The sequence below is a fragment of the Sphaerodactylus townsendi genome, linkage group LG14 (genome assembly GCF_021028975.2).
Source record: "Sphaerodactylus townsendi isolate TG3544 linkage group LG14, MPM_Stown_v2.3, whole genome shotgun sequence".
Taxonomy (NCBI): Eukaryota; Metazoa; Chordata; class Lepidosauria; order Squamata; family Sphaerodactylidae; genus Sphaerodactylus; species Sphaerodactylus townsendi.
In genome coordinates, this window is record NC_059438.1 from 7,896,422 (window position 1) to 7,913,609 (window position 17,188).

General features: G+C 43.6%; 1 protein-coding gene across 1 annotated transcript in view; it reads left to right on the forward strand.

The window, feature by feature from the left end:
* The first annotated feature begins 935 nt into the window (after nt 1–935).
* The window catches only part of LOC125443807 (protein NLRC5-like), a 29,830-nt gene continuing 13,577 nt past the window's right edge, over nt 936–17,188 (forward strand). Inside the window, exons 1-15 of the mRNA XM_048516139.1 lie at nt 936–990; nt 2,331–2,414; nt 4,739–4,828; nt 5,538–5,600; nt 7,050–7,133; nt 8,374–8,457; nt 8,571–8,660; nt 9,753–9,818; nt 11,217–11,300; nt 11,396–11,479; nt 13,129–13,215; nt 14,827–14,907; nt 15,225–15,308; nt 15,743–15,826; nt 16,602–16,685. Of these exons, the coding sequence (XP_048372096.1) occupies nt 965–990; nt 2,331–2,414; nt 4,739–4,828; nt 5,538–5,600; nt 7,050–7,133; nt 8,374–8,457; nt 8,571–8,660; nt 9,753–9,818; nt 11,217–11,300; nt 11,396–11,479; nt 13,129–13,215; nt 14,827–14,907; nt 15,225–15,308; nt 15,743–15,826; nt 16,602–16,685 (1,175 nt within the window). The 5' untranslated portion in view covers nt 936–964. The remainder of the gene's footprint in view (nt 991–2,330; nt 2,415–4,738; nt 4,829–5,537; nt 5,601–7,049; nt 7,134–8,373; nt 8,458–8,570; nt 8,661–9,752; nt 9,819–11,216; nt 11,301–11,395; nt 11,480–13,128; nt 13,216–14,826; nt 14,908–15,224; nt 15,309–15,742; nt 15,827–16,601; nt 16,686–17,188) is intronic.

Genomic DNA, 17,188 nt, shown 5'->3' on the forward strand with positions numbered 1-17,188 from the left:
TTGTCATCTTGAAGTAGGCAGTAAACTTCTGAATACCGATGCCAGGATGGTCTTGCCTGCTATGCTGTGTTGTTGACTTTCCAGTGTAACTGGTTGGCCACTGTGTGAGACAGGATGCTGTCCCACTATGACCCAGCAAGGTTCTTCTTATGTTCTTGTATAGTCCCAGAGATCTGCCATGTGCTTCAGTAGGAAATGTACATGTAACCATCATGACTCCTCAGTTTCTGTTAATTGGTGTACATTATTAGCAGAGTTTAGCAGATATCAGGAAAGGCCCAAATACTAGCGAGTTGCTTTGTATAAATGTTTACTAGCTAAAAGGATAGGGTAACATGAAGATAAAACAATAAATACTGTACTGTACTGTTACATATTTACAGTTGTCTCAGCAGATGTCAAGAACTGACTGACTGACTCTGACTGAGAGAACAAAGAAAGCAAGTTAATTTTATAACTTCAAGTATACACGCTTACAAATACGTAAGCAATAGCTATCAAACTGGCTCCTAGCTAATCAATAGGTCAGCTCATTAGAATGTGGCCTCAACATCCTGTTTACACACAGATAGTTAACACTTTCGTGGCTGGTCATGACAGACACCTTCAAATACCAACAATTCCACACCTGGGCCCATTTCAAGGTATGAAAATTGCACAGCAGGAAGGGCTGAAGTTGTTTTCACCTGCATGTCCCACTTAATGATAGAACCAGGCTCATGGTTTTTGGAATGCAATGAATTCTCAGTGCACATCTGCTACAAAATGGGACTTTGCATTATGTGATTTAGCCCTGTATATTCTCAAGCTAGAAGTAAAGTTTTTTTTTTTTCAAACCTATCTGTTTCCACAAAAGGGGAGGAGGTTCTGTTTAACTGTCCACACTTTACTACGCGTATGTTTCAGCCTCAGGAATTGCATGCTGGCCTCTGATGAAGTTGCTAGACTTTTTGAAATTCTAAAGATGTGTTCCGGGCTGTCAGAGATCAAGTAAGTCCTGAGAATTTTGTATATGTGAATGAATTAACTCTATTCACGGATACCTTTTGGGGCGCACAGTTTCAGATTGAATTTACATACCCAAATTTGCCCAGCTAGAATGCAAGCAACCTCAAGTAAACTTGCTGCGCCGTTTGCGAAGCACATGTGGCGTAGCCTCAGATTTCGCTGGTTTCGGGTTTCGCCAAGTGTTGCCGGATGGATTACCGGCAAAACCCAAAGTATGACTGTATAGGGCTATCCTTGAACTTTTATGGGAAGCTACAGTTGGTACAGAGTGCTGTGGCCAGAGTGCTGTCTGGAGTGAGTTGTAGGGACCATGTCACTTTGGTCCTGTTCCACCTAAACCATTGTCCAATTTGCTTTGGGTCTCAGCTCATGGCAGCTAGTATTTACCTTTACCTTGAAAGCGTGGGGCCAACATACCTTAAGGACCACCTTCTCCCATATGATGTCTGGAGAACCAAGAAAGGGCCTTCTTCCTCATGGGGCTGAAACTTTGGAACTCCCTCCCCAGAGAGATTCATCTGTCTGCCTCTGTTGGTGTCTTTCACCAGCAGATAAGGACCTTTTTGTTTCTTCTGGAATATCCCAAATAACAGTATTAGCTCTCCTTCTAGTTTTGCATGTTGATGTGTTTTTAAATGAATGTTTTAATTTTTACTGTATTTTAATTGTTTAAATGTGTTTATGCTTGCCACCTTGATGACCCTGATTGGCTGGAAGGGTGACATAAAAATATTTTAAATAAATAAGTAAAGCCAGTTATTAAGCTTCTAATGTCTTCTCTCTGAAAATCCTGAATGTGGGTCTCTTGCATAGGTGTCAAACTCGTGGCTCTCCAGATGTTATGGAGTACAGTTCCCATCATCCCCTGCCAGCATGATGCTGGCAGGGGATGATGGGAACTGTACTCCATAACATCTGGAGGGCTACGACTTTGACACCTGTGGTCTAGTGGCTCTGTGTCTGCAAGTGGTCTAAGTGATGGTTTGATGCCCCCAGTGCCAATCACAGCTACATGCACTGCACACTTCCCGCTATTTTGGCAAATTTCCTGAATTTTTCCTTTCATAAGTGACTGTAGGCCCAAACCTGGATGGCCCAGGCCAGTCTGAACTTGGCAGATTTTTGCCCTGGTTAGGACTCAGATGGGAGACCACCCAGGAAGTCCAAAGTTGCTATGCAGAGGCGGTTGCCAGCCAACCATCTCTATTTGTCTCTTGCCTTGAAAACCACATGAGGGGGTTGATTGTAAATTGATGGCCCTTTCCGCCACACAATGACTATGGTAAACTCCTTTCTGACATGCTTCGACCTTGGCTATGCAGCTTTTCTAGGATTGCACTGAATGATCAAGCTGTTGAACAACTACTGAAGTTTCTGCCCCATCTTCACAGTCTGAAGCTCTTGAGGTGAGTTTGGACGTCATCCTCTTTGGCCAATGCCTTGAATGTTGCGGGAGTAACTTGCATGAAGAACCATTAATCTCTTTCTCAGGTCTGGCGGTTGAAGAACAAACTTAAATTTGGCAGTTCCCAACACAATTAATTTCCCCTGACCAGTTTAATGTTATCTGATAACTAAGTACCGCTTCCCGCACGGGCCAAAAGTAGCGACAACGCTGATGACGCCGCACTGCGACGCGCATCCCAAAAGCTGCTTCACACAGACAGGGCGGAGCTGCGGCGCCCGTGAGTCTCCGCGAGAAATGTGGACGGTTCGGGTGACCGGAAGCGCTGGCGGAAGCGGCGCTCGCTGGATGTTGCTTCTGCGCACTTGGCAAGCCGCAGGCCCGGACGCCATTTTTTTGGACGACAGCTCCGGTACATGCTGCTCGCGACGAAAAGCGGGCGCGCCGATGCGCCACATGGGGAAAAGATGGTTTTGCTGCTGCATACACCGCCTTCGCTACCGGTTTAGCTGCTGCCGACGATGCCGACTAAGACTGGCCATACAGCACGCCGCTTCCGGACGCTTTTCCGCTGCGACGACGCCATATAGCTCTTAGTTCGCGGCGAAACGGCCTATGACCTAAGGTGCTAGTCTATTTACAATTAGATACAGCACTACTAAGATTTAGCAGATTTCCCATACAGTGTAAGTATCCAGGTTATTTGGGAGAACTGGAACAGAATACCAACGTGAATAAATGGCTCAGTTTTCTAATGGCAAAACCAAAGCCCCCAGTGGCTACCACTAGGTAAGTGTGGTGATAAGTCACACCCTGACAAGCTGAAGGTATCAAGAACAAGGTCCAGAGATGCAGGAACTAGGCAGAGTTACGAGAACACAGCATAGGGGAGAAACTGTAGAAGCAAGGATAATGCAAGAAATTCTGTAGGAAGAGCTGGATTCTTAAGCAAGATATACTGGTCTGCAAGGACTCCCAAGCTCAGATCTCATAAACTCCCAGATGACTTGCTGAGATCGATCTTGAGTTTGGGCATCTGGTTCCCAATACTTGATTCATGCTGCATGACAGTTTTAGATTTGGGGATAAAGTACATTATATGTTTGTGTACATGTTGCCTCTGGACTCATTGCTTTGATCAGAGTCAAAAATATTCCTTTAAAAGCCTCAGAAGGTGATTGTACTGAGGTTGGTTGGACATGGGTAGAGGCAGGAGCAGAAAACAGCCAAGGGGATGCCCCTCTCGATTTAGATGTCCACTATAAATATATATGTTTCAGATAAAGATGTTAGTATGACCAATTGAGGCTCAGCGCATTAGAATATAGTCACGAATGAATGTAAGAGTTATTCATTTTTACGCTTCCTTTGTCAAAACCATTATTTTGTGCATGATTGAACAAGGTACTTTGGTACAAAAGCATTTATAGATCATTGAACGACTATCACCAATACTTGCCTTTTGCAAACTGGTAGACACTAGCACTAGGACCCAGGCAGAGCATTCCACAACAAAGAAGGTCCAGCATGTTGAATTCTGTGCTGGAGGAATGTACAACCCTACTATCATCTTTTTTTGAGACAGAGGACAGCTTGTATAAAGTGGGTAGGTGTATTGGTCTGCAGTAGAAAAGCAAGGCCCCTTCCGCACATGCAGAATAATGCAAAAGTCCTTTTCTCAGTTATAAAAATCTGATGAATGGAGTTTTGACATTTGAAGCTTATACCATTGAAATCTAGGCTCAAACCTTGCTCTTCTATAGATACTGGAAGCTTGGGATCTGGGAAACTTTTGGCCCATTCTGAGGTCTCCTGATAGTCTTTATAGGAGATGTCTACTCCAGAGGCCTCTTGCTCCCCAGTAGATGAGGAACCATTTAGGGCAGAGGTGTCAAACTTGCGGCCCTCCAGATGTTATGGACTACAGTTCCCATCATGAAACTGTAGTCCATAACATCTGGAGGGCCGTGAGTTTGACACCTATGATTTAGAGGATGAAGAGCAACCTTGGAAGGATGTTGACAATTGCTAAATTTTCAATAATTCTGATTTCTTAACTGGCCATATACAAATTCACCTGATTTTCAACTCAGCAGTTTGAAGAGGGGCTCTGGAGAAATGTGTGGCTCAGTGACGGAGCATCTGCTTTGCATGCGGGAAGTTTCACAATCCATCTATTTAAAGAGTCTGATAGCAGCTGTGGATGGAGATCTCTTGTTGCCTGAGATCCCAGAGAGCTGCCACCAGTCACAGGAGAATATCCTGGGCTAAATGGGCCCGTGGTCTGACCTGTCACTGTATATGATTTTCGTTCCCCTTCTGCAGCATTGGGAACAACCCATTTTCACGAAACGGTGTTCTCCTTCTAGCCGATTCCTTTAACCGGTGTGAACGAATCTGTGAAGTTAAAGTCAGGTAAGAGGCTGAAGGCCAGTCTAAAAGTAGATTGTATTTGTTTATTTATATATTCATACCCAATTTTTCTGACCAATGGCAGAAACCAAAGCAGTTTACAACCACATCCTCCACTCGTCCATTTTATCCTTCAGTAACATCACTGTTGTGTGAGGTAGCTTAGACTGAGATAATCACTAGTCTAGGATTACTCTGAAAGCTTCCATGGCAGAATGGAGATTCAAACGTTAGTCTCCCAAATTCCAGGATATTCTCTTGTGACTGGCGGCAGTCTAACCCAGGTGTCCACAGTTTGGTTCCTGTAAGCACCCACTGACACGTTTTCTGGTGTCTGCCAAATATTTTTAGGAAGTGGATAGGACTTTTGCCTAACAGGGCTTCTGAGTGACTATGAGAGATTGATTGACTGTGCGGATTTTTAAAAATATTGTTTGGGCAGCAGCTGCCACCACAACACAAGGATCTACCCTTCGTTACTCAATTTAAGCCATTTTGTTGCTGTGCCCACAATGTCGTGTCAGAATTCCAAATGTGCCCACAGACTCAAAAGTATGGGGGACCCCAAATCCAACCACTATGCCATGCCAACTCTCAGTCCAATAGAAATCACAGCATAGGGATTTTATATCTCCTGGCTACCTTCTTCACATGCTCTAAAAGTTCAACCCATGAAGTATTAAAATTAAGATTTTTTTTTGCACATCTATAGATCAGGTGAAAATGCTTTCTTGCATTTTGTGGACTGTCAAGAAAGTCGAGAAATACGCTGCAGGTATGTGCAAATTGAGTAATCTTTATATTGTTTTGTTGTTTTGATCCTTCAAAGGAAAAAAATTAAAAGAAACAGTATGAAGGATTGATTGAAAAAAATCATACAGAGGATGAAATGTATCTCAACCCAAGCAGAGATGTAAAATTTCCCCCTCCTTTTTTCCAGAAAATAAAACTTGGGGAAAAATTGAAATATATGCAATACTTGTTGACCTATCAAACCAAAACTAAAATGCATAATATATAATTTCCTTAGCATGCGGATATTGTTATTATCCTGTTGTGTACCGCCCTGAGCCTTTCAGGGGAGGGCGGTATATAAATTAAGCATACCATACCATATACAATTGCAATATTTGACATATTTATGGAATTTAAGCTATAAATGCCTTAGTTTTGAACAAGCAAAATTGCAAATATGACCAATACTTGAGAAAACTGCAAACTGATGCAACCTATGCTGTGTTACAACTTGAACCATAATTTCTGCTATCTGGTTAGAGAGCTAAGTTCTCAGTGAAACTTTCAGAATTTTCCTCTGAGACTTTGGAGCAGTGACAGCCCAATCCAGAGCGGGAATGCAGGCGGGGATGGCCCTGCTCCAGCACTACCCTGCCTCTCCCAAGGGCTTCCCCACAGCTCAGTAAGCCCAGAAAAGCAAAATCTATCTAGGAATCCCCCATAGGGGAATCCTCTGTCAGTGTAAGGCAGCTGGGCAGGGAGTGGAAGCCGAGTAAGGTCAGCTCCACCCCCTGGCCAGCCCCTGGAATGCCCCTGGCCACGCCAGCACAGCTTTTTGTGCCAGCAGGCCTAGGTAAGGGTGGCAGCTTCCGAGTCAGGTGCAAGGAACCAGGTGGTGCATGGCTGCCAAGGTAAGTAACACCACCACCCCCTGCCACCAGCACATTTGCCCCTTGTTCTAGTGGGGTGGGCTCCCACCCTGGCGCAGGTCTGCACTGGCTCCAGAGGGGTCTGCCCCCTGCTCTGGATTAGGCTGCCCATTACTTTTTACCAGCCTGTCACAGCAGTTTGAGGGAGAGATCACTCCTCCTTCCACTTCTGCTGCAAGTTCTGCCGATCAATGGAGTTGATTTTGTCCCGTGGTCTCCTGTCGTTCCTGCCCACATGGATTTTGCCACACTAGGAATAGTCTTTTCAGGGCTGAGAAGGGGCTGTGGGAATGGAGAGGAATATGGAAAAATCTCCTATGTGCCTTTCATGCATCTATACAGGCTGCTATCATTATGAATATAAAAGGGCAAATCCCATATAAGTTGCTCAACATGGCTTGGGGGGGAAGGATGGAAAAAAACGAGTCACCTGAAGTCTGAGGATGTAAGGCAGCATACAGGTGTTTTAAATAAAACTAAATAAATGGTAAAAGATTTTTCTTCTTTTTTGAAGTCTTGCTCCTAGTCCTTTGTTTTTACATTAATCATTCCTCCAACAGGCTGATAGACTGTGTCATTGGCCAAGATGATATCAAAGAACTGTCCGTGATCCTGGAGAAGAGCGACTGTCTCGTAGAACTGGAGTGAGCTGAAACTCTGTTATTACATTCTCAAAAACATAAACTTCAAGTGTTGTTTAAGTCTCCAGTGTTCCAGTGTTGTCCTTTGTTTAAAGTAATAGATTTTATTCAATGTTTATCATAAAAACCATTCCAGTACAATTACATAAATACTTTTAAAAAAAAATGTGGGTAGCAGCTGCAATAGAAGAAGAAGAGTTTGGATTTATACTCCCATCTTTGTGTCCTGTAAGGAGACTCAACGTGGCTTACAAACTCCTTTCCCTTTGTATTGTCGAAGGCTTTCATGGCCGGAATCACTGGAGTGTTGTGGGTTTCTCGGGCTGTTTGGTCATGTTCCAGTAGTATTTTCTCCTGACGTCTCGCCTGCATCTGTGGCTGACATCTTCAGAGATCCTCTGAAGATGCCAGCCACAGATTCAGGTGAAACATCAGGAGAAAATGCTACTGGAACATGGCCAAACAGCCCGAGAACCCCACAACACTCCTTTCCCTTCCTCTCCCCACAACAGACACCTTGTGAGGCAGGTGGGGCTGAGAGAGTTCAGAGAGAACAGTGACTAGTCCAAAGTCACCCAACAGGAATGAAGGAGTGCGGAAACACATCTGCTTCATGTGGAGGAGTAGGAAATTGAAGTCAGTTCTCCAGGCTTTGAGCTTTGTATATATAACCTTTATACCATGCTTATTTTGTTAAAGCTAGTTTACAATCATTCCATTTTATTTCTTAAAATGAACAGAAAGATATTTTTTTAAAAAAAGAAACTTGCATAATTTGGTAGATTAGTTAACACAGCATCCTGCAGTAGCTTACATTGATTGCTTTTGTAGGTTTGTCACATTATATTTTTATCTGTGACTTTTTGCATAGGATGGTTTGAATATCTCAACAGATCATTGACGTAGCTTTGCCTTAATTCAGACCATACAGAACCCTGATTTTAGCACCAGAGACTGTAAATTTGTACCTAATATCTATAACCAGTTGGGTCTTGCTGGGTTGAATGCATTTCCTATCCATCCTCCTTGCTCAAGATTTGTTTGAGATGATGCCCATGTACAACAATATGATAAAACTGCAAAGCTACAACTTAAAACCAAGCTTTAAAAACCACGACATAAAAATAGGGCATATTTTGGGTAATAACTTTCATTTTGACTTGCCTTTGAAATACATTGGTACAATATTTTGCTTCTTTCTGTATATATCCAGTCAGGCTTTGTATGTTATATTTCTTTTCAGTCTGTCCAGGAATTGTCTTGGCAATGACGGGTTGAGGTGTCTCTTAGAACATTTGCCCAGGAGCCACACTTTCTGTCTCATGAAGTAAGCGGATGCAGGAGCACCAATGGCGAACCACTTGTGAGGACTGCCTTGTAAGATTCAATCATTTTCATATCCAGCTGACTGTGTTGACTGTGTTGTGTGTTTTTGTACAGAATCAGCCACAACGGAATCTCCCAAGATGGCGTCCTCTCTCTCGTTAATGCCTTGGTCACCTACCCAAATGCCGCTGAAGTTTGTGTTAGGTATTATCACATGTGACTTATCTCCTCTACTCCCCTTGATATGTCACGCTTGGATCTGATTTGGATGTGGAAAAGAATTGAGTGAGTGAGCTTTTAATGAGAGATTTACAGATGGCTTCTCTCACAGTCAAGAGGTAAAAGACTCTCAGTTTGGAAAAGAAAATGAAAATTACTTCAGAGGAGAGCAAGTTGCACTGCAGAAAGTACAATGGAGACAAGAGGGAAAGAAGTGAAGAGATCCTGATATATACGGGGAATGAGAAAAGGAATGGAAGTATAAAGATGGGATGCCTGGGCTGTTGGAGCCAATCATGAAATGTTGCCAGGTTCCAAACCAAACATCTTCCAAAGATCCAGGCAGATGTTTATGGGATGGTATTCCCTGCACATGCACAGCTACGCAGGCACAGCCGATCGTATTGTGGGACGACTGGAATGGCTGTGGGGGTGCATTTCTGAATGCTTGCACAGCTACACATGTGTGGCAGGAAATTAAAAAAGAGAGAGAAAAGAATCTCCATGCAAAGGTGCAAAAACAACCTGCACTTTTTCCATGGGCTCCAATCGCTGCCTGCATGGCATGCGTGTGAACAGGAAAAAGGAAAATGGGTTCCTTTATAATGACTGCAACCCATTATACATTTGCTCAGTGGAATCAACCAGTTCTTTGGGGAACAAGATGAGAGCTTTGCAACAGTCTTCTGCCTCTCCTCCCACATCTGTTGCAAAGTCCTCAACACAAGGACTTTGTAATGCATAAATAAGCTCTCAGTTGCTAAAAAAATGAGCCAAGAGCCTGTATGGTGTAGCAGTTGTTGTGTTGGGCCAGGAATGAGGATACTGGGTTGGGGACACATGTTCAAATTCCCACTCAGCCCATGAGACTCACCTGTAGTCACACTCTCTCAGCCTAACCCCTACTGCACCGTTATAAAATCTGAGGTGGGGAGAATTAGGTACACGAGTCTAAGATTGCTGTAGGAAGGTCAGGAAAAGAATGTGACATATTCATTCCAGAAACTTAGTGATGGACTAAATTGCTTTTCACAGACATGATTATTTCCTCTAAATCTGCCTGTTCTTTTATTCCAGCATGTGCTCTGAGGAAACTCTGATGATCACCTTTGTGAGAGAAAATAATCCTCAAAAGATCCTTAGGTAAAGTATTAGTCCATGGTGCAAGAGTATGCCATGACTGAATTGCTAGTTTGTGATGACAGATACTTTAATTATAATAATTCAAGTATAAGTATCTGTGAGTTACAAAGCACCCGTCCATAGTAGGAGGCTGCCTGCTACTTCTTTGCATGAACCAATGCTCTGACCCTACCTTCTTCCACACTTCATGGTGTGGAGAAATACCCTCCATTTTGAGCTGTAAAGCAGAGTTTGGGAGTGGCAAACCCCTCACATTCACTCCAGAAAGTTTCTCTATCAGTAAAAATGGAAGGAAACAGGAGAAAGGTTAATTGTTCTCAAGCCGCAGCCATCCCATTAATGGCTCACACAGGTACCCAGTACCTAAGGTCTAGTTATGCCAATGTTGCCAGCCTGCAGAGAACAATCAAGGGGTGATCTCACACCCTGGCAAGAATGTGAGACTTAGGAGGGGACAGAGAAGTGGGAAGGCCAAATGCTAGATTTTATCTCTTCCTGGGTATAATGAAAAGGGAAGGATTGACCCGTGGAGGTTGGGCGAAGAAGAAGAAGAAGAAGAGTTGGATTTATACCCCCCTTCTCTCCTGTAAGGAGACTCAAAGGGGCTTACAAACTCCTTTCCCTCCCCCCCCCATAACAAACACCCTGTGAGGTAGGTGGGGCTGAGAAAGCTCCGTAGAGCTGTGACTAGCCCAAGATCACCCGGCTGGCATGTGTTGGAGTGTACAGGCTAATCTGAATCCCCCAGATAAGCCTCCATAGCTCAAGCGGCAGAGTGGGGAATCAAACCCAGTTCCTCCAGATTACAGTACACCTGCTCTTAATCACTATGCCACTGCTGCTCCCCATGCAGTAAATCACCCATCTGGTAGCTAATCAAAGTTAGCAAGAGCACTAATTCAGTATCTAAATAGTGACATGGACAGAGTACTAGGAATGCTGGCTCTTATTATTACCTGATCCTTTTAGCTGGAGATGCTGAGGATTGAACCTAAGACCTTGTGCTCTGCCACTGAGCCATGGCCTAGGGAGAGGGACTGAGGTTGAAACTGTGAGTCACAGAAAGCCTATGATTTCATCTCCATGGATTGATGCCATGGTGCTGTGTGTGAACTCCTTTTCTTTGCACTGTTTTCCTGGTAGAAATCCCTGCCTGCTATTGGCCCTGATGGGGGGAAATACAGTTATCCAAGATGGCTTTTTAAACATTTAAACAAATGTCAGTACAGCCAGCCACACATCTCCCATACAATGTGAGGTTCAGTCAATGCTGGATAAATCTCTCACCTCATAGCTGCTATTTGCCTCAGTGCATGGGCAGGACATGCAAAGAGAACCTTGCAAAGATGATTGACCTGTCTAGAAAGATCCACCCAGATTATTCCTCCTTTCTTTCAGGCTAAAAGAATGCAGCTTCCAAACAGAAGAGCTGGTGCAGCTGGCAGCCCTGCTAGGAAGGTGCCTGGCCCTAACTGACTTCATGTGAGTTGGATAGTTGCTGGCTTTGATTGACATGACGCTCTGCTCTGACCACCTAGGAAGAGGCTCATAAAACCCTTTATCCTCTTTCTTCCTAGGTCAGTCAATAATGGCATGACACTCAGTGATGCAGGTGCTCTGATTAGGACCCCACGGAAACCTACGGGCATGCTAAGGATGGGGTAAGAATTCTGTCTGTTGTCTTATCTAGTTCAGTTTGCATCAAAGAATGAAATGAGATTCTTTCCTTATTCTGCTCTGCTGAACTTGATGCTACGGCTGCCATGGGGCTGCTGGGCTGACCAGCACTGGCCTCCTTTGTGTACCTCTCCAGTAACATCTAGTAAAAATGTATGACATGACATGGTTGCATTTAGAATTGCCCACTGCATGTAGTGACCATTGAACTGGGGCAGGGAAATTCTGAAAGTGAGGTCACATGGCTTATTTAGTAGCTACATAGAGGGAGAATTAGGATGGTGGCAGCCCACATCCCAGGCCCATAGAAGGCACTGTGTGTAGTATCAAATGATGTTTATAGATTGTTTTGATCAAATGGAACAGTCCCTAAGAAACAGAGTGGTCTACCAAACAGAGTTGGGGTTCAAATGTTGGCAGGGAAGTGTAGGGTTGCCAGCAACATGGGAGAAAAAATCTTGCCCATTTAAACAGAGGCTTAATGTTTGGAAATGTTAGGTAGGTAGAAGTAGCCCCCTTTGCAAGCGCCAGGTCATTACTGACCCATGGAGTGACACCACATCATGACAGTGTGTGGTTTCACTTAAATATGATTGTGGCAACATTGTCTTGTGACTTCCTCTGCACCTAATCCAGATCCAAGTACAGAGGTGACCTCTTGAGATCTCTTCTAGTCTACTGAAATATCAGAAGCTATATAGGATTTTCTTTGGTTGTGGGTGGGTCTTCCAAAACCTAACCCTCCTGTCCCATGACTGGCAAAACCAAAATAAAAGATATGCGTTAAAAATACTGCAGAAGGAAAAAAAATTTATTTGTGTTCATTATGCACATGAATTTGAGCTGCATCCTTTATATATTGCAGAATCCTTTCTTCTCTCTCACAGAATTTTTACATCTAAGAATGACAGCCAGGGTAGCTAAAGTAGGTTTCGGAGAAATTAAATACATTTCAAAACACTTTTCCAGTTTGGATAGTTATTGCCTTTTGCACTGATGTAGCCTCACAAAATTCAGCTGTCAAACTTAGTTTGTGCTAAATTAACTTTACAGCTATACTGGTTGTGGTGGAAGTTGTCTGTGTGGTTTGCATCTGTTGATCTTTAGACTTATTCGCCTGCATCTATGACTGGCATCTTCAGAGGTGTATCTCAAAGGGAAGTCTGTAACACACTGTTCCCTCTGTGATACACCCCTGAAGATGCCAGCCACAAATGCAGGCGAAACGTTAGGAACAAGATCCAACAGACCACGGCCACACAGCCCAGAAAACCCACAACAGCCAGTTGAATCCGGCTGTGAAAGCCTTCGACTACTTTATAGCTATACCTTTCTTCCTGAAAGCGAGACATCATTTCCATTCTAAAGGGATGTGTGGTTAGCAAATTGGGTACAGGATGCTGTGTGCACTGGAAAAAAAGAAAACAGTGTTAACCTGAATGAGCCTCTCTTTGCCCCTGGTTGCTAAGGCAGGGCAGGACTAGAAAGAGAAGCGGAATGCATGTTTCAGCTGATGTTGGTTTTACATTAGCATCAAAGACCGATTTCAGAGGGGAAAAAACACTATTTAAGCTTCCTGGATGGGAAGAAATGTTTCAAAGTCAAGCAAAGGCTGTTTATGCTTTCATTGCAGCATAGAAGAGCCGTGGGTGAAGAATGAAAGCCTAGTTGGCCTTCTGAAGTTGGCCGCTGAAGTCCAGGGGAACATTACTGAAATCACGTAATTAGAGCTTCAGTGTCTGATGGCTTTTTGTGTTGCTTTCCAGTGTGGTAGTAGAGAATTGGGAGTAAGGATCCAGAAGTGATGCTATCCATTTTCTTTTCTTTTTTGGTTCAAGAGAGTATTCCGTATGGATTCCCATATCGATTTCTAGATGCAGCCATAGCTACATATCCCTCCCTTAAAATCATTTAACTGAATGGAAGGGTTGCCCATGGAGGAATTAATATTGAAGCTGCACTCTTGACAAAAAAGTTGTGCACACAGACTTTTCACAGCATACATGTGCAGGATCACTTAAAAAAAAAAGTTAAGGATGACCAATTTCTATGGTTGACACATTGCATCTTTGAGATGTGAAGGACTTTGCATTGTCTCTTAACCCCAGACTTCATGGGGGAATGTCAGGGTGCCATTCCTACGGGGGCGGGGGTGGGGGGGTGGGGAAGAGCTGTGAGGATGAGCTTTGCCTTTGCTTTGTAGGTGCTTACCTGAATCCTGCCCTTGAAAGTTCTGTGGTTGAATCTGACTCTCAGGCTGGACTCGTACTATTACTTTGGTTCACATGGGGGGTGGGGTGGGGATTGCTATATTATATTATCAACAGTTTTGGTGCCATCACGTCAGAACTGTCTTCTGCTGTTATTCAGCTGTCATGAATAAAATGAGTTGTTCTATGAACTGAGAGTTTGACAGGGAACTACAAGAGTCAACAACATACATTACATTCTAGAATGAAGAAAGGGAACTAACTGATCTGGCATTCCCTGCCAGTCTTCCCTCTTTTCGTGTTCTCTTCCTCCTTCCTTGCCCATTGTTTCGTGTTCTCTTCCTCCTTCCTTGCCCATTGTTTCGTGTTCTCTTCCTCCTTCCTTGCACCAGGAGTCTTGCTGTTACTGTGATGGAAAGTGCCATTAATTTGCATCCAACTTATGGGCAACCCTGCAGGGTTTTTGAGGCAAGAAACAGAGATGGTTTGCCATTTCCTGCTTCTGTGTGGTTATGGATTTTCTTGGTGGCCTTCTATCCAAGTACTAGCTGATTCTGCTTAGCTTTCAAAATTTGATGAGATTGGGCTATCATGGGTCATCCTGGTCAGGACTGCTGTTACTACAATATGAAACAAGAGGATAGGTGGACAACCGGAGGAGAAAGAGAATCCATGACTGTTGAACGTTCCACTACCTCCAAAACTTAATGATTTAGTGTCAGTCACCCCCATGTGACTCTTCCTATCTAGAAACAATTTGAATGGTCTTCCAAAGTATGCCGATATGTATATTTATGCAAGATTAAAAAACTTTACCCTGCCTTTTATGTACAAAGCTAGCAATCCCAAGCAGGTCAACTCAGAATCCTCCTCAGCTGTATTTAGCGAGGCTTGCTCCTGGGAAAATATTTTTAGGATTGCACTGTAATGGCGGCAGCTTGTCATGGAATTACTTGGAAAATTCTCACGAGGAACACATAAAACTTCTTAGGGAAATTTTGAGGGCTGGAGCTTGATGCACAGTTCATACTTAGATCAGATACATTATATATTTAGCATGTGTATACATGACACGTGAAAATAATTTCAGTCTATATAATTTTCCTTGCTCCCCACCCCAGGATAAGGAGAGACACATCTCTCTTTGTAGTGGAACAGGAATTTTCTCATCCAGTGGAGAAAGTGGAGTCTGTGGCTAGCAGGTAAGATTAGCATTGCGTTTCCAGGGGTGGTTGTTCATTTTAGAACTTTATAGACTGTTGTACGGAACTGCAATTTGATGTGCTGTGCAGAAATCAGCATGAGTGTGTAAGCATTCATAAAGGGATGAACCATATTGCCAGTGCATGATGCTCGCCACATGAGCTGATCATGTGCAGACAAAGAGGCCAGCTGAAATATTTCCAGCCTTACCCTAAAGAGAGAGAAAAGACATGAAGTATCCACTGAAGTATCTTACAAGCAACATCTGTTCTAAGCAGCTGTTATTTGTGTGTATTTGTTTGTCTGGGACCTGCAGGCTCCATCAGTGTGAACTAGAAGCCAAAGGCGTGCCCTTCCTGCCAAAGCTTGTTCGGAAATGCCATCACCTCCACACGTTAAAGTGAGATTTTTTTTTCATCTGCAATATTAAAAAAAAGATCCTGAAGGAAAAAGAGAGAACTCATCTCCCTGCAAGGGGTGGGGGGTGGGGGGGCAGGGGACTGGTTCTTTGTAATGTTGTTGGCTTGCATTCTTTTCTGGAAGAGTTTGTGTGCTTTTATGCAAGGAAGAAAGCTCAGCTGGCAAACCCACAAACACACAAGAAGCTGCTTCCTGCTGAGTCAGGCCTTTGGTCTGTCAAAGGCAATGGTGTCTACTCTGACTGGCAACAGCTCTCCAGGATGTCAGGCTGAGATGCTTTACCTAATCACCTATGTGATCCTCCAATGCTGTCTTAGATTAAACTGGACTTCCCAGTGGCCTCCTTTTAACTTCAGTGCGTTGGGTTTTCCCAAATGATCACCTGTGAACAAGTTCTTTCCCTTGTCTTTGCAGCTGGTCTGAGGTGCACCTCACAGATACCGAAGCAGCAACTGTCTTCAATGCCCTCTTGCATTTTCCAGCTCTGAAGAGGCTCGAGTATGCAGAGCGTAAATTTCAATAGTTTTGTGGTTTGGATTGTTTTTACCTGTTGGGTTGTTTCTGGCAACTGCAAGGATTTTGATCCCTAAGAGCCAAGCTAGATAGTATGGGCAGGCAGGGGACAACCATGGCTCTACATGCCATTTTAGAAGAGAATTTCACCTGTTAAAAACTGTTGGGACAGCCCAATCCTCATCAAACCCATGGTGCAGCAGCAGCATGCAAACTTGGGCCCCTTCTGCACATGCAGACTAATCCACTTTCAATCCACTTTGCAGCTGGATTTTACTGTGCAGAATAGCAAAATCCACTTTCAAACAATGGTGAAAGTGGATTGAAAGTGCATTATTCTGCATGTGCGGAAGGGGCCTTGTTTCCCCCCCCCCCCCCATGCATTTTAAAGTACCCCAGTGATTCCGGCCGTGAAAGCCTTCAACAATACATCTTCAGTAATTAGCTCAAATCAAAATTACAGCTGCACTACTGCACTGTCCTAAAAATCTAGGGTGAGATTCTCCCATAAAATTCAACATTGATCCTCTTCGCAGAGCAAGGTACAAGTACTTACTGAAGAGTAAATCCATATGGAGCAATGGTACGGAACTATTTCTTCCTGACCATTGGGAATAATGCAAGTTTCTCACCCTCATTTCCTCTTAAGTATTAAAAAGCTACTTCCAGTTTTCCATCCTGGGGATACTAAAGAGTCAGCTCACTTTTTGGAGGACTCATTGAAAGGCAGACTCATCCTGCTATGGTTCTGAATTTGCAGGTTGACATGTTGCAGGATATCTCCCTTTGGAATTGACTGCTTGACTGGGACACTGAGTCAGTGCCATACCATTGAAGACATCAAGTAAGTCAAATATGCATTGTGTGGTTGATACTGATATCTAATCTCTGAGATGGAATGAATCAAGTGCCAGTTTATTTACCTCTGAGAGTGAGGGGGAGGTATGACTTCTGGTTAAGAGTATTCTCCGCCCTTTTTGAGGGGCTGACAATGTATTGGACACTTGGGCCTGTCAAACTGGAGCCACAGTAGATCCACCAACTTTATTTGCCTCTGCTAAGCATCCTCATCTCACTATGGTTTTGGAGCTCTTTGACCAGAGGTGATAGTGGGGGAAAGTGAAGGAGTAAATCAACACAAATGAGTATATCAACAATGATTATGTAGCTCATAGAGCTAATAAATATTTTCCTGAAATTATATTTCTCAAGCACATCAAGCACGAATGCCGTACAGCTCATCATTATCAAGGTTACAAAACCTTTTCCCGTGAATTATCTGGCATATACCTCCAAGGGATAAAACCTAACAGACTTATGTATATGTACTCTGAGACAAATCTTCTT